The sequence below is a fragment of the Leptodactylus fuscus genome, chromosome 3 (assembly GCF_031893055.1).
Source record: "Leptodactylus fuscus isolate aLepFus1 chromosome 3, aLepFus1.hap2, whole genome shotgun sequence".
Lineage (NCBI taxonomy): Eukaryota > Metazoa > Chordata > Amphibia > Anura > Leptodactylidae > Leptodactylus > Leptodactylus fuscus.
The window spans coordinates 94,986,520-95,007,898 of record NC_134267.1 but is presented as its reverse complement, the minus strand read 5'-3'; the positions used below and the strand labels follow the sequence as shown (position 1 = coordinate 95,007,898).

General features: G+C 41.4%; 1 protein-coding gene across 8 annotated transcripts in view; it reads left to right on the top strand.

The window, feature by feature from the left end:
• Positions 1-477: 477 nt before the first annotated feature.
• Positions 478-21,379, top strand: part of PTPRK (protein tyrosine phosphatase receptor type K) — a 281,887-nt gene continuing 260,985 nt past the window's right edge. For 6 of the 8 annotated variants that reach the window (XM_075267972.1, XM_075267971.1, XM_075267968.1 and 3 more), the window contains exon 1: positions 479-1,098. In XM_075267972.1, the coding sequence (XP_075124073.1) occupies positions 1,014-1,098 (85 nt within the window). In that variant the 5' untranslated portion in view covers positions 479-1,013. Of the gene's footprint in view, positions 1,099-21,379 lie in introns of all 8 variants that reach the window. The other 2 variants (XM_075267966.1, XM_075267965.1) reach the window with 1 other exon arrangement.

The following is a 21,379-nucleotide window of genomic DNA, read 5'->3' as shown; positions in this document are numbered from 1 at the left end:
GTACATCCACAGATGATCATATATAGGACAGTACTGGGCTGTATATAAAGTATAGCTGTCAGTACATCCACAGATGATCATATATAGGACAGTGCTGGGATATATATAAAGTATAGCTGTCAGTACATTCACAGATGATCATATATAGGACAGTGCTGGGATATATATAAAGTATACCTGTCATTACATCCACATACGATCACGTATAGGACAGTACTGGGATATATATAAAGTAAACCTGTCATTATATCCACATACGATCACGTATAGGACAGTACTGGGATATATATAAAGTAAACCTGTCATTATATCCACATACGATCACGTATAGGACAGTACTGGGATATATATAAAGTAAACCTGTCATTATATCCACATACGATCACGTATAGGACAGTACTGGGATATATATAAAGTACAGTGGGCAGTGCCAGGGTGTTGCTGCCACATACGATGGTGTCACCTGGTGCTGTGTAATATTATGTTGGGCTCGATGATACAGGTCCAGCTCTTGCCGTGCCTTCCTTCTACCTGACACGCAGTCATTGATCGGCGCCTCCGCCTCCCGCAGCCTTCTCCCCCTCCTCCTCCCAGTATCTTGCTTTCCAGCAGGTAACCAGATCCACTAGTGCCGAGCAGCAGGCTCCAAGGAGTAACTGGATCCAAAGCTGCGGTCTCTGCCAGGCGCTCTTCCTTACTCTTTGAGCTCCAGTAGGAGGCGCTGTGCTCGTCCCCAGGGATTCACATTCCCGAGCGGGGTTAGTTTGGTAGAGCACGGTGACGTCAGGGCTGCCTCCTCCTTCTCCTCTTTCCCCAGCCGAGCCCCTGAAAGTAACTCAGGACAAGGGAGTGCTAGGAGCCGCTGAGCATGGAGTGTTGTGACTGCGGAGCGGCTGCCGGAGAGCGGACCGCCGAGCCCCTCATGTGATCTGCTGCCCGGAGTTGTGCGCGGGAACTCTCCCGAAGCCCTGAGGATTAGTAGTGTGGAGCTTCACCTGAAACTTGTGCCGAGGATGGCCGGCGGCGTGTGCATGGGACTGTGGCTGCTGCTATTCGGCGCTCCAGTGCTGGCATCGATCCGCGGACAATTGTCGGCAGGTGAGTGCGTACAAAATAGCCGGGAACACCCGGAGCCGAGTGTGAGGAAACTTCCCGAAGTCTTCTCCGAGCTCCAGACTCTGCTCTCCCGGACCCGGGCCCGCAGTCACCGGCGCTCCGTAAACTTTACTGTTCGTCTCATAAGCAGGACGGGCTGTAGTTGTGCTAGTAGTCGCCTATAGCGGGCTCTAGTTGTGCTAGTACCGGGCACACCGTGGCGTTAGTAGCCGAATGTAGGGGGCACACCGTGGCTAGTAAGCGGCCAACTCTCAGGAAGGCTCTTGTGTACATTACACTGCGTGTGCTATGTTTATAGAGTATGTACATGTATCGGCTCAATGCTGCAGTGTATACGGTATTTATCTGTGCAGTTTATATGGCTTGTGCATATACCAACCACTGGCTGCAGTGTACATGGTATGTATATATACCAATATATATATATATATCAACCACTGGCTGCAGTGTACATGGTATGTATATATACCAATATATATATATATATATATATATCAACCACTGGCTGCAGTGTACATGGTATGTATATATACCAATATATATACCAACCAGTGGCTGCAGTGTACGTGTTATGTATATATACCAACCAACGGCTGCAGTGTACACTGTATATATACACCGACTAATGGCTGTGGTGTATACGGTGTCAGTATATATACAGTAACTGACAGCTTCGGTGTATACACCAATCAAAGGCTGTGGTGTATACGGTATGTATATATACACTAACTAATTGCTGCAATGTATATGGTATGTGCATATACACTAGCCGACTGCTACAGTGTATATGGTATGTGTATATATACCAGCCAATGGCTACAGTGTATATGGTATGTGTATATATACACCAGCCAATGGCTACAGTGTATATGGTATGTGTATATACACCAGCCAATGGCTACAGTGTATATGATGTGTATATACACTAGCCGATGGCTACAGTGTATATGGTATCTGTATATATACTAGCTGATGGCTACAGTGTATACGGGATGTATATATACTAATCAATGGCTGCGGTGTATACAGTATATGTGTATACATTAGCTGATGACTGCGGTGCATCCGGCATGTGTATATACACTGCTTTGTATATAGTGTGTATATGTATCACCTGATGACTGCAGTGTATATCTTGTAGTAAGTAGGTATTCAGTATTGGTAAGTGACCTGCCTATTCGGAACGCTCCCTCCCCCCACTTGGGTCACCACATACCTGGCATCTCCTGCTCTTTGTTAGACCATGATATATAAAGCCTGCTGTGTACACTACACACATGTCTGTGTGCAGCCCATACCATCCCCTGCTCCAGGTCTCAAATTCCTTACAAGCACTGTCCTTTGTCTCTAAGTGTATACTTGGTGGGAAACAGGTTTGTGTATGCCACATGAAGGCTACACTGTATACTTTGTAGTCAGTGCTATGCTTCCCCTAGGTGAAGGAAACTGTGTATATACGTGGTAGTACTATTGTTATATACTGATACTGTGGACATCTAATTCTAGCTCTTCTCTTGACCCTTGCTCCCGTTACGTCTGACAGACCCTAGTCCTTGTGTTGTGAAGCTAAAGAGCCAGGCACACATGAAGGCTACAAAGTTTATACCTTGTAGTAAAGGGCTGTGGATGGCTTACTAGATGGCTACAGTGCATAGTTTGCCAGAATTGGCTATTTATACTATACTTTGTAGTAATGTTTGTCTTCACAAACGGTGTATATATCTGGTATAGCTCTCTTGGTGGCCCCCACTATGGTCACCCCTAGTTCACAGTCCCAGAGCTGACATGAAGAGTGCAGTGTATGCTTTGTGTATGCTTGGCTGTTAGGAGACCACTGAGAGTTTATGAAGGGGCTGGATTACTGTGTCTCCAAGTTGTTTATATCTCCCCCCTCCTCCTTCAGACTGTAGTTTTGGAGGAAGTAGGGAAGAATCTCCTCCCCCCTCCCCCACCTGTGGAGGGATCACTTTACTTCCTGAGAAGTGACACTGGCTGCTGCTAACTTTTCATGTTGAGTTAGTGTTGGCCAGATCTTGTGTTTCTCTATAGACCAGAGCAGTTAAGACTTGGTGAACTCTTTAATGTATCTCATTGATGAGTCCACGCTGTGACTTCTTGTCATTTAGTAGTGCTTAGAATATCTAACCCTGGCATTAAGGCAATAGTGATGGCTGGGAGTTCACAGGCGGCCAAGTAGGTGAGTTGGCAATTTTAGAATAATTGCTTCTCTCTGAAAATTCCCCTGTAGTGATCAAAAAGTCGACCAAAAACTTATAGCTCAGCTGAAACGTTCGATTAGCAGCGAGCTCACATCTTCCTTCAAGCACTATAAAAAATAAAAAAAAAGCCTGGGTGTAGAGAGAAGAGATGCTGGCGGTTTGTGAGCGCACACTGCCTCCATGCAGAGATTGTTCTAAGCTGCTACAACAAAGGATTATGCCTTTCCTCTGAATAGTATGCAGGTATGGCCGTGAAAATAAAACAGCCTGCTTAAGGCATTAAGGTTAAGTTCCTTAAGATAGGAAAAATTAATTGGCTTTCTTACTGTGCCGAATTGTCCATCACTTATCATCTAGGATTTTCTGGGGATTGGAGTTTTTCTTCTAGTCTGGGACAATGTCGTTATGCTAATATGTTAATGAAGACACTTGGAATATTGGCTGGAAATAGGAATTCTCATGACAGACATGAGTACAGGAAAGAGAGGAGGCTGGTAATGGGCAAGAGGGGAGACTGGTAATGGGCAAGAGGGGAGACTGGTAATGGGCAAGAGGGGAGACTGGTAATGGGCAAGAGGGGAGACTGGTAATGGGCAAGAGGGGAGACTGGTTATGGGCAAGAGGGGAGACTGGTAAGGAGGAGACTGGCTAGAGATGAGACTGGTAATGGGTAACAGAAACATTCAGGATAAATGAACTCCTAGTCTGGTTTTACAGGAGTCTGTCACTCAAACCCAATATTTGAACTCAGCCCTGCAGGTAGTTTAGGGTCACCTGAATCAAATGGTGTTGTATCCTTGTGAATTTGCGCCTCTGAGATATTGTTGTTATGCTCAATATGCAAATTCACCCTTTGGAGCAATGAAGGCATTGCCATTGCTCCCTAGAGATATGCACCGACATCCACACTGCTCCGGGAAGCTCATTTTATTTACAACAACGTCTCAGTAAAGGAGGTAGCATTTCACAAGGTGAAGACACAGGTCAGGCTTGCCTGGATCAAACTATCCACAGGGCTGGGTTGATAAGTTTTGTTTTGGTGACACAGTATTCTGGTATAATATTTATACTATAGCAATCCTTTGACCTTAAATGGCCCATAATAGCTAAAGCTAAATTTACATCTATGTTGGAGTCTCCGTCGCAGAAACTGCCTGAATTTTTTTTTTTTTTTTTTTAAATGTAGATTGTGAGCCCACATAGAGATCTATTTTTTTTTTTTTTTTTTTTTTTACCCTTTCAGTATATCTTTTTTGGAATATGGGATGAAAATCCATGCAACCACGGGGAGAACATACAAACTCCTTGCATATGTTTTTTTTGCCCTTGGCGGGATTTGAACACCAGGACCCCAGCGCCGCAAGGCTGCAGTGCTAAGCACTGAGCCGCTGTGTGGCCCCGAAACCGCCTGAAATTGTCGGAGAGGAGTCCTAAACGGAGGACTTTTCTCTGCCAGTTTTCAGAGGGTAACCGCTGTTTTAGCAATCCATCTCTCCATCGTTTCCCTGGCGGACCCGAGCGATGGAGAGCCATTTGCAGATAGGAGCATAGCCTTACTTTCTGATTTGTCAGTGCCCCATATCTGCTTTTGTATTAATGGTCTGCAGTGTTTCCATGAAGTCATTTGAGGCCTAAATCAATGCAGTATATTTATATTTGTGTCTTTTGTGTTTACTGTTATGATCCTCTCCTTAACTAGCTGTGTATGCGATCGATATTCTGAATATGCTGTGTCCTTTCTGCTTATCTTGCAAACTGTGTGATTGCTATGGATGTTGAGGCAGGGCTGTGAAGTGTAGTATTGATGTCTGCACACAAGTTGTGTGGCTTTATTGAGCTTGGACAAGTGTTTGCCAGTTAATTGAAAGTTTCAGCAAGAGCGGCATTACTTATTGCCAAGAGCAGGTCTTGTAGCAGGGATTGTGTCAAATCTGAATTGTAAAGCCTGTGATTTTTTTTTTCTGTCATTGAACTATTCCTTTTAAACACTGTATTAACTCTCTATTCTACAGATCAGCCTGTTGTCCTATAGTAACATACAATTCAGCTCCGCTACATCAGCCCTAATGTTAAGTTCTGTATTTTTAGTCTTTTATTTAGCCCATATCATTTCGGTGACTACTCTTGAAGTATTTTAGTACTTCTTGTGCCGTAGCCATTATTGGCTCGCCTCTGCCTATTGGTTTGCCTCATCTTTGTGATATTCTACAGCAAATTCTGATTCCTAAAGCCACAGGCTTCTAAAGCAGTTATTTGTACGTGTTGCCTTTGTGATAATGGGAAAGGTTATAATTGACTCTTGCCCAAGCTGAAGAAGCTACCTGGAAATGTTAAGTGTTTTTGGATATGTAGTTTGACATCTGATTTTCATGTTATAGATACATACATTTCTAATATACACTATGTTTCAAATTATTATGCAAATCAGATGTAATTGTTATAAAGATTACATTTTTTGTTTTTGCATTAAACTCATGGCTGGTTATGTGCCTGAGGGATCTTTGGGTCACTGAAATCTATCTCAAACACCTATGATAATTAGTTTACCTGGTGAGCCCAATAAAAGGAAACCTATTTAAGGCTGGGGTCCCACATGGAGTACATGCTGTGGTTTGCCTGCTGTGGAAACGCTGCAGTTTTTACAGTCAAATCTAGGTTACATTGGTTTTTACCCTCACTGTGGCCTGCTATGTGAGGCCTTAGCTTAACGTTGGGACCACACATTGTAAAAAAGCTGTGTTTTACATTATCTGCAAAGAGGATGGGAGTCTAGGTATTAAGACATTAACTGATATTTCACAAAAACTTAAGTGTGATCATCGTATTGTAAAGAGATTTGTGACTGATTCAAAGTATAGACGGGTTTGTGCAGATAAAGTCAGAGTAAGGAAGGTTTCTGCCCAATGAATTAATCTGATTAAGATACTGCTAAAATACCATTACAAAGCAGGAAGCGGGTATTTGAAACTGATGGTTCCTCTGGAGTCCCACAAACCTCAAGGAGTAGGATCCTCCAGAGGCTTGCTGTTGTGTATAAACCTACTATTCGGCCGCCCCTAAACAGTGCTTTTGAGCTGCAACGGTTGCTGTGGGCCCAGACGTATATGAAGACTATGAAACAGTCTTGCTTACTGATGAGTGCTGTGCAACCCTGGATGGGCCAGCTGGATGGAGCAATAATGGCCACTATGTCCAGCAAGGCATTGATGTCAGAAAGGAGGTAACGGAGTCATGTTTTGGGCTGGAATCGTGAGGAGAAAACTGGTAGGCCCCTTTAGGGTTCCTGAACTTGTGAAAATGATCTCTACAAAGTATATAGAGTTTCTGACTGACCACTTTGTTCCATGGTACAAAAATTTGCCTTTTGTAGCAAAATCATCTTCATGCATGACATTAAAGCAAAGAATACTCCTGAGTCATTGGCCTCTATGGGCATTAAAATAGAGAAACTCATGGAGTGCCCCCCCCCCCCCCCCCCTCATTCTCCCCAGACCTCAACCCTATTGAGAACCATTGGAGGTAGTTCACATCAAAAGAGCAGCTTTGGGAGGCAATTCTAGACATACTTTAGTGAAATTTAAGCACAAACTATCTAAAAATTCACAAGTTCAATGAATGCAAAAATTATGAAGTTGATATCAAAGAAGGGTCCTATGTTAACACGTTACTTGGACAATTAAGATGTTTTTGATTGAAATAACTTTTGATTTCAGTAAATGTGACCTGTTAATACTACAGATTCAACAAATGACAATTTTCAGTTCTTTACAACCTATAAAACGTTTAGAAACTCTGTTGTGCTTAATAATTTGGAGCATTTTTAGCTGATTGTTGATGGTTTGAATTCTGCCTGGATGCACCTGGACTGGACACACCCGAGATAGCTGCCTACGTGTAGCCTGAGCATTCAGCGTAAATTTGCAATGGGGGATAAAACTCCCCATTCCCAAAACCCATTCCCAAAATTGGTAAGGTTTCTATTGATAGAGGCTATATATTCTTCATGACATAACTCCTTTAAAGAGGACCTTTCACCTTCTGGGGCACAAGTGGTTTTATACACCGCTAGAAAGCCGACAGTGTGCTGAATTCAGCGCATTCCCGCTCTGTGCCCCCAGTGAAGAGCTATCGGTGCCAGTACTGTAGCTCTTCACTGTCAGACTAAAACTGGGGTAGGTGGGCAGGTTAATTTGTGCTTTATTTTTGTTTAAAATGAAACTGTTCCCTTGATTGGTTATTTTATTCATTATTGTTGATGGTGAGATCATGAGTGTATAATCCTATCATAATTTGGATGGCAGACTCATGTCTATACAAAATCCATTGTGTATGGCCAACAATAGTCTTGTGCCACTGCAGCCGATCACTGGCCTCAGAAATGATATTTCCATGTACACCACATGACTGCTGAGGGTGGTTATTGACTGTCAGAGACCCCGGAGCTGGCTGCCAAAGTGATGAGTGATTGACCAGGGCAAGTATTAGTGTGTGGTGTTTCTTCTCCATGGAATTGCTTTCTCTTGGCTATGTTTTAGAAAATTCCAGACAACATATTGATGTTTAGTTATAGTTTAGTCATAACTGTATACATTTATAGCTAGATGACAATTTTCACCATATAAGACATAGACCAGGGGTAAAGCAATACTGAGATATTGCCATGCAAGGGGCACTTTCTGATAATTGTGTACACATTCCTGGTTTCTGTTGGTTTGCAATAGGCTGCAGGATATGATGATATAGTACAAGCCACAGTGTAGTCCTAGTTTTAAATAAAATCTTAGATTTTCCTTTAGATTTCACCATTTGCAAATAAATATGTGGTATATTTTTGCCATTTCTGACTAATAACAGATCTAGTAAGTATACTACAGCTGTTATCACCTTGTCAACTTTAAAGGCCCACTAAACCCAGAATCCAAAGGGAATAGATAATTCCCTATATGATGCATCCTATCATCGCCAGATTTTTCTGGCTGTTTTTTTTTTTTTTTTTCAGAAAAATAAATGAGAAAGCTGTGTATTTTTCTCAATGGCAGCAGCCACCTTCCCCTTCTAATGCTGTTGTATGTGAACCAGGAGGTTTGAGGAGTGGGTTTAGGGTAAGTTCACACAGGGTTTTGTGGACCGGATTTTGACACGGGAAGCCACTTCAGAATCTGGACCAAAAAAACGCCTCTCGCGGCTAGCCGCAACTGGATGCCGGTGCAGTGCACTAGCATCCAGTCGTGGCATCTCGCTCTAGATTAGGCCTAAATGAATGAGCCTAGTCGGGAGGGAGTGTCGCGCCGTGTATTCTGCGGCTGAAATTTAATACCTGCACTCTTTTGGAGTTTTCTGCAAAACAGTTTCAGAAACCTGCAGAAAATGTTTACAAGTTTTTGTTATATTTTACTATTAGGGAGCGTTCACACTACCGTCGGTGTCCGACATGTAGTGTCCGCTCCTAGTGTCCGCTCAAAATCTGTCACGGACACTAGGAGCGGACACTAGATGTGTCCGTGACACCTGTCATTCACTTGAATGGGCATCGGGTGCGTTCTTTTGCACTCCGTGCCTGTCCTTCCCTGTCCGCAAGAGAAGATGTCCGACTTCTCAAGCGGACAGAAAAACCCTGCATGCAGGGTTCTTCTGTTCGCTTGAGAAGTCGGACATCTTCTCTTGCGGACAGGGAAGGACGGGCACGGAGTGGAAAAGAACGCACCCGATGCCCATTCAAGTGAATGACAGGTGTCACGGACACATCTAGTGTCCGCTCCTAGTGTCCGTGACAGATTTTGAGCGGACACTAGGAGCGGACACTACATGTCGGACACCGACGGTAGTGTGAACGCCCCCTTAGCATTCATCTTTGCATTTGCTGTTTCCCAGAAGGTTACCCTTAAGCCAGGGCAGCGTTCCAGTAAGCTTGTTGAAGGGCTCATATGGTCTGAAGCATTGCTATACTACTAGTCAATGTCCTTGTGCAGCTTGTAAATAAATCCTCTTTATAAGCCTTATCTGAAGGCTCATTTAAATTCAATGGGGTAAATTTCACATTAGCACGATTATCAGAAAAATTGCAGTTTTATTTCTAAGCAAATTAGGTGAAAAGGAATTTGGGATTTTTCTCAATGCATTATAAAAGCGATCAGAAGACACTTAGCAGGGCAAAAAAAAGCTAAACTAACTGGCTAACTGTCAGAAACGCCCTTCTGACTATAAAGCGCTATGGTACCGGGACCGATAGCGCTTTACCTGGGGCACAGATCGATCAAGCCGATAGTGCGCTGAATTCAGCGCACTATCAGCTTTCCAGCAGTATATAGAACTGCCTGTGCCCAATCTGATGAAAGGTCCTCTTTAACAGAACAGTAAAGCAGTAATAGCCTTTTTAAAGGCTATTCACGCATATGTGGGGCTCTATCAGCATGATTTTGCTGATAGAGCCCCTTTAACGCCCAAACTACCTTGTGTCTTTAAAGGGTTAAGCACTGTGTAGTAAATGGTAAGAGTAGCTTCTTGGATTGGTAAACCTTTCCCAGACTTTGTTCTTTCCCAGAATTCTCTTCTGTTCTCTGCAGTGTGTCATGTATTAATTGTCGTCATTCCATCTGTTATCTCAGTGCTGGTATGGAGGGTTTCTTTAAAATGTGCTCCTTAATCCTGCCACATTCTGATTTATCGCCTTATCCATTACAGTCTTACATTATCAGTATTTAGCTAGCATGAAATTCCACAGCAGATTTTATTCAATTTACAGAGTTTCAACTTCAGTTGGTTTAAAAAAAAAATCTGACCTGCACTAAGGTGTATATTAAGAATTGTCTAGTTATTCATCCAAAGCTGATGAACTTTGTAAGGCTCAACTGCGAAGGAATATGTAACCACAACGGTGCGGCTAAAGACTTTCCACATCATTAAAACTACTATCGTGACCTCTGTATAGCATGAGATGGAACTTAAAAACATGGCACAGTAGTGTAATAATCACATACCTGTACTACAACATATGGATATAAGCGCTTACCGCAAGTTGTGGCTACTGAAATTCCTCTCCATTCCATTTAGCTTTTTTACCAGCGAATCGCTTAGTCTATTTTTATTATCTTGGTATAATCATCATGACTAGCAAGGATGTATTACATATATCCTTGGCTGCTGAAGTGCCTCCCTGTCAGGGTGTCAGATTCTCATTTTTAAAATCCATCTAAGATTTTCTTGATCATGCTTAATGGATCCTGAGAAATTTGGCTTTGAAGTGTAACCTGAAACCTGCCCTAGATCTCACATTAGTTAGGTATAGAGATTAAAATGATTCATTAGGGTTACAGTTTGTATAGGGAGATGAAGAATTTTATTATGTTACTCCCTATTTAATTTGCATGCACAAAATCGGTTGGGGAAATTTTTGATGTTTAACACCTGCACCTGTAAATATAGTCGGGTGGTATATGTGAATTCCTACAGTTTTTTGGAAAGTCCATTTTGAGAACAAAAAAATATTTCTTGTCGTCTTTGTCTTTTTCAGAGTACGAGCTCTTGTCGATGTTTGCAGTATATATAAATTGTGTACGTCTTGATCTGTTTTATGTTTGTTTTGTGTGTGAATGTACGAGTAAGACTGAGTTTAAGGTGCAAATATGTATTTTAATGCTTTAAAAAAAAACAAACAAAAAAAAAAAAAGTCAGTTACATGAAGGTGGACATGGCTATCAATAACCCATTGAGACAGATATAATCCTCAGGCTATTTTCAAGAAATATATAGGATTTAGTGGTGCACTTGGTTTTCATGGTTTGAAATCCCCTCATTTTATAGGTTGATACTTAAACATTTCCCTCTTCAGGCCGCACGTGGCATAAATGCAATTCCCATCCACACATTGCGAAAAAATGCACGTAGCGGACACGCTGTGATTTCCAAAACCATTGCGGTTTTGGAAATCACAGCATGTCAATTATACCTTCGGAAATGCCAGAGGTTTCCCTATAGGTATAAGGAAAGCAGAGAGTCTGCAAAAGAAACCTGTATGGACTTTCTGTGAAAAGCGCTGCAGGAAAAACCACGATGCGGTGAAATCCGTTACGGTTTTTCCCGCAGCATTTTTTATTTTTTTTTTTTGCTGCAGCCCGCTACATGGGGCTTTAGAATAAGGCCCCATGGGACAATCCGCACAGCTTGTGCTGCGGGAAAAAACGCGGTGGGATTGCATTGCGGTTCTTTCTGCAGTGCTTTAAACAGAAAGTTTGCGGTGTTTCCGTTGATATAATTGACATGCTGCGATTTCCAAAACTGCGCTGGTTTTGGAAATCGCAGCGTGTTCGTGCTGCAAATTTTACTGCAAAGTAGGCATGGGATTTGCATGAATTGTTGCAAGCAAATTGCGGTGTTCCTGGCCCGTGGGGCCCTGGTCAAAAGCAGATTGTTTCTTCTAGTTTTGGTGGTTTTATGAAGATTTGTGTAGGTGTAGGCCTAAGACTTGGTTAACATGTGCATCTGCTCTCCGCTGGGGGATTCCGTTCCCCATTACGTTTGGAAAATACGGAGAGAAAAGCGCTGCAAGCAGTGCTTTTCTCTCCGCATTTTTTGGCCTTTTCTGGCAGTAACCCGGCAGAGCCCATTATCCTATCCTATCCTTCCTACTATAATATTATAAATGTGAAAGTTTGTATGTTTGTGTGTCAATCACGCAAAAACGGCTGAACGGATTTGAATGAAATTTGGCACATAGATTGTAACCTCGATTAACATATAGACTACTTCTTATCCCGGTAAATGACATGGCTTCATGACGGTTAAGAATTTTTCTTCACATTCTATATTACACTGCTCTTATCTCACCTTCTGAGAGAGCCAGGGCTGTTATCTCTCTGTGTAAACACACACTAACCCTCATTGTGTATATACATTTGCATATTATCTGATCTGCTCCAGTGCAGACAAAGTGACATGTGCAAACGCCTTTAATCCAAATTGGCAGTTTGCCAATTTTCAACATGCCTGGAAAAAAAGCAAATCTAATTTGTTGCAAACAACGACAACTATGAGGAAGTCAGAAGTCAACAGAGATCTCCTCAAGCGCAGCTGAGAAGGATCATCAATGCCAACAACACATGCATTATATGGCATGGCAGCGAGGTTTCGAGATGCCGGAACAATCACAGGCACGGTATGAGGAACAAGTTCAGCAGCAGGACAGCTTGTGAGCTGCCAAAATGCCGCAGCAGGCAAACCATAGACAACAGCAATTTGCTGAATATAGGCGGATCATCAACGCCAACAATCTGCAGACGAAGTTGTGGGCAGAAGCTAGTAGTCTATAGTTTCCGCTGATAACCATATATTTTTTTTTTTAAGCAGATTAGGTTTCCATTCAGGAAGGGGTCCCCAAGCTGGCCCTCCTTTCTCTCTGTTCAAAAAATAATGGAAAGCAGATGCAAGTGAGTAGTAATACGTGTGTGTCCATTTTTCCCTTGGCACATGCTCAGAATGCAGAAGGGTTAAAAAAAAAAAAAAAAAAGTCAGACACAAATGGGCAGTTTTTTTTTTTTGTTTTTTTTTATGGACCACTCATTAACTAATCAGTCTAAAAAGAAGAATTGAGGTACCCGCTCTGTGACCTACATAGCTAGATAGATAGATGGATAGATATAATGGTTTGCAAGTGTACGGATACCAGGTACAAGTGTGCACCTAGCGTAAGGGGGCATTCACACGGAGTAAACTGGCCCTAATTCTGCCACGATAACTCTCTGCAGAATCAGTGCTGATAAAGACTCTCATTTTTAACTTTTTAACCCATTGATTTCAATGAGTTCCACGTGGAAAACGGAACCCATTGAACTCAATAGGAGTCTTTTTATCAGCACTGATTCTGCCGCGAGTTATCGTGGCAGAATCAGCGCCACTTAACTCCGTGTGAATGCACCCTAATAGAGTTTTATTTGTTTTCTTGTGGCTTTGTTGGTGGGCACTTCTATGCAGTGAGTTTGAGCTGTGGCTGGGTTGCACTATATACTTGTGTGCCACAACATCCACAACGGACTGATGCCTATACATCTTGCTTTCTGTCTGTAGTGTGGTGTTGATGCTGTGATCACATTAAAATAAAAAAAATCCTTCCAAACAGCATTTACACATTGTTAGAAGATGTGACACTGAATTTATGCAACAAAATTGACCTCTATAATTTCTGCACAGTACTTTGGGTATTATTCACTTTTCTGGCACCTAATATTCCACTGAGTCTCTACTTTGGCAAAGGCTAAGATATGAGATATTTAGATTTCAGAGCTTGCATTTAAGATGTGTTTGACAGGACTGAACAGCTCCAAAAAAAAGTATTTTCTTGGCGAGGCAAAACATGTGCCCAGGCAGTGTTGGGTGAGCAAGCAAACTCATGTTAATCCTTGGTTGGCACATCCTATCTCCAGATGAAAACAGAATTATTATGTGGGAGAAGCTGGATCTGTTTCTGCATAATATCTGGAATGTTACCCAATGCCGCTTGATGTATTTTAGATACCATAACCGTGGTTTTTACAATGTATAAAAGCTTTATTACTGCGATCATCATTAATCACCCTGATGTGATTCCACGATTCCCTGTGTTGTGCAGGGGTAAAATCCATGGCTAACTTTGCATACAGTAGATTTTAGAGCAACTTTTCAGTCCAGTTGCATGGTAGATTGCTTCTCAATGTGGAGCAGTCTGATGCTGCCTATACTCTTAAAACATCTTGCCATTCGTAAGATGGGGTTCAAACCTGGTTGGCATGAACAATAAAATAGGTGTCATCGTGAGCCTGCATCTTTTCCCAAACAGGGAGCATATTACCTTGCAAGGCAATGCAAGTAGCTGTGTTCCTTTATTTGGAAGTCCTTATTCTTCACTGTTGGCAAGAGGTGGTTGCATTGTTGAGTTGCGGCAAGCACACTGCTGACTCGGCTTACCTGTAAAGCAATGCACTGAACAATTCTTTTCTTTCTTCCTGGTCGCTGTTTCTAGAGCTCCCCTTGTGATTCATCTGTTTTATGTACAGATTAATGACCTGGCTGTTCTTGTGTATACACCCAGCATTACAGATTCATTCATCTGCTGGAGGAACGCCTATGTGTGGCCGAGTATTACACTTCTCATAAAGTCTTGTCACAAAAGAAACTGGCTTCTGTCCTAATGCCCTACCTTTTGATAAAACAATGGGTGTGCCTGAATACTTTTCAGTTTTCAGACTACTTATTTGTTGGATCAACTGAACTTGGCCTGATCTGATGTTTCCTCTATGCGGCTTGTGTTTTGGTGTGTGACTGTACTGTGCACCTGGTTACTTATATGTACTTAGTGGGCACCAAGTTCTCCGTGATCAAAATGATGGTTCAAGAATCTGCATTATTTCTAGGGTTGTGTTCACATTTCTGCTTATTAATCATTCTTGTGCATACATTTTTTTTTTTTTTTTTTTTTTTTGTCCCAGAATAGGACAAGTGTGACATGACAAATACAGCAAGCATTTCCAGTTTGCCTTGTGTGGAAACATATCTGTAGACAAATAATATTCCTGCGATGTACTTGAAGCAGATGTGTTCTTTGTATTAGTTTGCGCTTTAGAACTCTTTGGGTGGCTTCATTCATTGTAGTTTATTTCCCGTGTATTGCAGTTTAGTCTCATTTGACTTGCATGGGGCTGAGCTGCAATACCAGATATAACCACTACCAAGGGTATGGTGCTGTAGCTGGTGAACAGGGAAAGAGATATGGCACTTACTGGTGTACCTTGGTCCATTCAACTATTAGATGACAAGGGTGCTGGTCCCCGCAAAGATTTAATGGCTTATCGTAGATGATATACAGTCCTGGAAAATATTCTTAACTAAGAGTCATGCCCATACTTCAGGCGAGAAAATGAAGAAATTAAGCCATTTTCCTCTAATAGTCGCTAGTCTATGTATACCCTTCTGTTCATGTTGCATCTTTGGGAGGGGGCAAATAATGTTAGTCTTGAATTGCAAAGGCAAATTATTTTTTGAGGAAGAAAAGCATTTTGTGAAGCGTTAAAGGTCACAGGAAAGATCTGATTGCCTTTTTATTTTGTCGCTAATCATTCAGCTCATAATTCTCTTTGAGCTTAACCTATCCACAGAGAAATAATCACCACTTAGCAAAAATTACTCATGGGAGCCAATTTCAGTGTCCTTTGTGCTGAACCAGAATGCCAGAGAGGGGACTTCCAATGTTCCTTACAGCTTTGAAGCAGATAAAACACCAATGAACCCCAAGAAGATGTAATAAAAAGGGACTTTTTCAACTTTTTTTTTTTAAACTTTTCTTCTTCCAGCTACTGGTAGCTGTGTTCGTTTGGTCTAAACAATCTATATCTATAATCGGGTTTTGAATTAAAATGTTTCCCAGTATATTAGAGCGAAACTCGGATAAAGTTATTTATTTTTTATTTTTTTGTAGTTTCTTGTGCTGCTTGTCTATATGAGAGCAAAATATTGCCAAAATGAGCTGATTAGTCTTGCTGAGGGTTAGGGATAGTTCGCACAGAGGCTAGTGCCGGCATATTTCCGCGTCAGAATAAGACCAAAATGCACCTGTCGCGGCTTCCCGCTCCGGAGTAGGCCCAAATCACTGGGCCTAGTCCGGAGGGTGCTGTCGCGAGGCAGACGCAGGATGCGCCTGAAGAAAGGGCAGCTCGCTTTTTTCCGTGAGCGTTCGTTCAAAATACTGGTTTGTACCGGTATGCTAATTAGTTCTCTCGCAGCGATGGGGGCGTCCCCATCGCAGGAGCAGCGATGGGGGCGTCCCCATTGCAGCTCGAAAACCGACCGCAGCGTCGCCTCTCTGGTCTTCTGTATCCTCCCCTTGCTTCTTCAGCGTCTGTCGGACGCCTGCGCAGTATGCTCTGTTCGGCGAAGATTGCCGAACGTACTGCGCATGCGCGAAATTGCGGTGCCCGCACAATGGCTGGGACCGCAATTTCGCGCATGCGCAGTACGTTCGGCAATCTTCGCCGAACAGAGCGTACTGCGCAGGCGTCCGACAGTACGCTGAAGAAGCAAGGGGAGGACACCGAAGACCAGAGAGGCGGCGCTGCGGTCGGTTTTCGAGCTGCAATGGGAACGCCCCCATCGCTGCTCCTGCGATGGGGACGCCCCCATCGCTGCGAGAGAACTAATTAGCATACCGGTACAAACCGGTATTTTGAACGAACGGCGCGGCGGAGAGCACTTCCACAGGTAGGAGACGAATAGCCTTTTTAAAGGCTATTCCGACGTGGTAACTAGAAAAAAATGTGTTTTAGTGGTAGAATCCCTTTAAAGCTTTTCTCTAACCATTATAGACTAGGTTCACATTGGCACATGGTTCCTTCAAGGGCCTGAATGGCAGAGAGCCGGACTGCTAAAACAGCTGTTACCCACCGACCCATAGACTGTAATGGAGTCCATCCAGTGTCTGCCCCTTTTTTTTTTCTTTTTTTTTAAATTAATTATATATATACTGAAACCTGTGGAGGGAAAAGTCCTCCAATGGAGACTTCAGAGCAGATTTGAACCTACCCTAAGTGGTGAGAGTCTATTTTCTGGATATGTTGCTAATGGATATGACCATAAATGCAGTAACTTTGTATAGTTAGAAAACCAATGTCAATTTCCCTATTGTCGCTATGTTATCCTCTCATAGATGTAGAGTCTTTGCCTGATAACCTGGGCATAATAAAGGAATCATGGCTGGTTTTATGACAAGTCCGTGACCATATCCATTAGTAACTAATCAAGATAAGACTGTCACAACTAAGACATTAGAGAAAATCTTGAAATCTCTGCAAATCTTTAATATTCTAATATTGCTTATGTCAAATCCTGCAGTGGTCTACGCTCCCTTCTTAAAGGGGACATGTCATGACTGGTTTAGTTCAGGATTACATTTCCTAAAATATGACTTTTGGATAAACTTTTCTCATATTTTTCTGGTATAAAAAAGGTTTACAAAATACATACCTTATGTGTAAATTGATCTGTCCGTTGATTTCATTGACATGAAAACATTATATTTTGAGTCACAAGTTTCTGGGCATAAGCCTTAAAGCCCTGGTAACACAGACCATTATTGCAGGATAAATCACAAGGTTGATCAATCTTGATATGTTACAAATCATCCTTGTGGTTTATCTGTAAATTGAAAGGCTGTTTGCACTAACATGTACAGCATAGAGATGTCACTGTATAACAATGGAGGTGGGAATGAATGTAAATAGGCTGGTTTTCTGGTGTAGAAGGTGAGAATTTTTTTAATGGAAGCCCATATTTGCAAAAATATGCAACTTTTGGCCCATTTCCGATACCATTGCCACTTATAAGAAAAGTGGATGGGGGAGTAAGCCAATATGGGACAGGGGTTGGCAGGTAATGTTAAATTTATCTTAGCCAGGAAAGTGGCATAAATAATGGCTGTAATCTCCGTCCGCCCTGAGATGGTACAGGTTACGGATTCTGGCACACCCAAGATGCACAGAAATTAAGAGGCTTAGACATTTTGCCACATCCAGCGCAACTGGTTAAGGCTAGGTTCACATCTGCGTTCAGGTTCTGCCTGTACTATATACACCCATACACTTCAGTGAATGAGGTTGGGTTGCAAATTGGTTCAGAATAGGACATGTCCTGAGTTTTGTGCAGTTTGGTCACATGGGCCTTATGCATATGACCAATCCATTCTCTAATAAACAAACCTGTGCTGACACTCAGTGTGTAGGGTCTCAATCATATTGGCAAGGGGAATGGTAATGGTGACCACACATGAGATACCAGTTACCAAACCCCCTTTCTCTTCATTGCTGAGCTGTTTGCTGCCAGCTCTGTACACTATGCTCTGAACAGTTTTTTTGGTTGGGGATTGACACCTGGCTTCTGGACCTATCCCAAGTCAGTTATTTTTATATACAGTATAATATAATCTATTCTCTAACATAGAGTTGTTAGTAAGGAGGTGCAGCCATAGTTGTGCATCTGTGAAGTCTTACCTTGGTTTTTCTTTGCGTTTATCCTTTAATATGCTTGCTGCAAATCATTGCTCATTTTTACTCATTGCGTTGCACTGATGAATGTACTGTAGTTACGATTTACTAAGCACTGGGTAGATTGAATATGGTTTATGTGGACATGTGAGAGCATGACTGTGGTGGGTTGTAATAGATGAAGACCCATATAATCAAAGCTCTTGGAAAGGTGTGACAGGTTAAAGGGATGTTCCCAGCTTCCATCCCCCTTAACTAATGGTTGTAACTGCTGTAATTAACATTATAGGATTATGTAAAGGTCTCTGTGAAGTTATACTTTAGTGATTCACACTATAAGGATCATTGATCCGTGGCTATTGATAAAACAGAATTGTGTTCAATAACTCTTCTGAACCATGAGGTTACACGATGGCTTGACCACTCATTTTTCAGTCACCGAATGAAAGATGCCATCCTTGTATGCAACTTCCATGGCTATTGTCTCCAATACTCTGTGAGTCTAGATCATGGCTAGATTTGCTACGAATATAGATGGTGCAAAAAGTATTTGTATTGTATGCATCATTTCCATAGTATTGAAATTTGGTAGTAAAAAAAAAAAATAAAATATATATATATATATATATATATATATATATATATAATGCGCGTGTGTGTGTATATATATATATATATATATATATATATATATATATATATATATATATATATATATATATATATATATATACACAGATAGAGATTGATTCTTAGATTGTAATTGGTGTATTGTAACATGTAGGATTGCTTTATTTTGGTAGAGTGATTTGTGTTGGCATGTGGATAACTTCAGCAGAGTTCTCGTTTCATGACATTTGGTTAAATGGTGCTGAAGTAATATTGTGTACTTTCTGGGAAGTAATATTTTCCACTGCTCGGTTTAGTAAAGTTATGAGTTATACAGGTTACTTCATCCTGCTTTAATAATCTGAATATTACAGGATTAAAGTTCCCATTTACACACTTCAGTGGCACACAGATTTTACCCAAAGCAATCCTCATCCCTGGCTTTTTAGTAGTACGCAAGGAAGCTTTATATTGGATATCTTGTACAATCCATTTTAGATACACTTTCCTGGAATAACTACTTGGAAGGAAAAAAAAATGCCACTGTCACACCAAATAGCACATAGATATTCCAAGTTAAAATTGGAAAACTGCTGTCATTGGAGAGTAAAGCATATTCCTCGGAGGAGATTTGCTTTTGTTCATTTTTCATAGTTTCTCATTCTGTCTTGGCACAATGACAGGGAAAAACAAATATAATTTTAATTATCCATTGTCACTTAAAGCGTTCATGTCATATTACCATTGTCACCTGGGGGTGCAGCTTGCAGCATCTCCAGACAATATTGTCATGTCACAGCAGCGCTCACACCCATTGCAATAACCACATCTAATTTAGTTTCTGTACATGAATAAAAGACATAACCAGACTAGTGATGCTGTTGCAAGGTGTGATGATTTATTCCAGTTAGATTACATGCACACATTGAGTATTATGCACAAATTTTCCTGCAAAAAGGGACACAATGCTCATTATTATTATTATTATTATTATTATTATTATTATTATTATTATTATTATTATTATTATTATTATTATTATTATTATTAATAATAATATTATTTTTGTCCATATTTTCACTAAAGGTTATACCTATTAAAATGAGAGGGGTGAAATTGGTGTCACAAACTGTGACAAAGAAAGTTTGATAACACATGGGTACTTTGGTGTAGAAAATCCACAGTTAACACTTTTAGGCTGAGGCCCCACATTGTGCAAACTTAGCCTAGATCACACACAGTGGCGTAACTAGGAATGGCGGGGCCCCGTGGCGAAAAGACCCCTGAGTATAATGATAGCAGCGGTAGCAGCTGTCACCGGGCCCCTAATGTCCCGGGCCCTGTGGCAGCTGCCTCTGCTGCTATGGCGGTAGTTACGCCACTGATCACACAGATCATATACTGATGATGATTAATCATGTGAATAGAATATCAATATGAAAAATAGATTTGGGGACAGAAAACCCCTTTATCAGGTGTCTTGTGCCTGTCTTCTTTTCATTCAGTTTTTTTTTTTTTTTTTTTACGTAGTGTGGATGATGTGCGCTTGTGTAGACCTCCATTTTGGATACCAGACGTGCTGACAACCACCATTTTGTACTTCAGACATATGGTCCTGCCATGTGGTCTTTTACAACTCACTTTTGTTTAGAGAGCTCACAACCCCCTCAGCCCTCGGGGTGTGACCTCTTTTCTGTCTCTTATCCTATAGACATGCATCAGGACTATTGTTACAACTTCTCCACCTATCAGGTTATGCTAATTATCCTAGCACAACCTTTTCCTGTGTATGCAATGTATTATATACTGCTTCATTGTCATCATTAAAACAGAACCACCATATACACCACAGCTGAGTGTATTTTGTGTGTGTGTAGCATATGCTACCATGTCTTTAACAACTCGGACTTCAATACGGTGATACTTATAGGAGATTGCGCTCACAGTAGTGGTCCTATTTTATTTTATTTTTTTACTTTTACACAAGACTTGCCACTTTTTTGGGGTCACTTCAGTGTATGAATAGCTTAAACAAACTTGACAGTATATAGCAGCATTAGATACAACTTACATTAGGTGATTCTTGGGCAAAACTTATGACACAGTTGAGCCTTGTAACCGCTGCAATATACCGTAGCAACATGGCAGATCTCATTTCACTAAATCCCATCCATATACTGCACCTCCAAAGCAAAGTGACCTGCGATGTGGGTTTTAAACCCACAGTATAGTTGTTGGTGTTTTTGCTTGCATACATCTGTAGCCAGATTTATAGAGGCAGATAATCTTTAAGTATAGGCCTATTTTTCTTTTTAGACCGATAATAAAACCGATGATGCATAGAAATGTAGGTTCCTTACTGTCATGATTATAATTTTGTGAAGCCTTTGTGACCTGATTCAGTCCCTTACTGTAAGTACAGATAAGACTGCACTT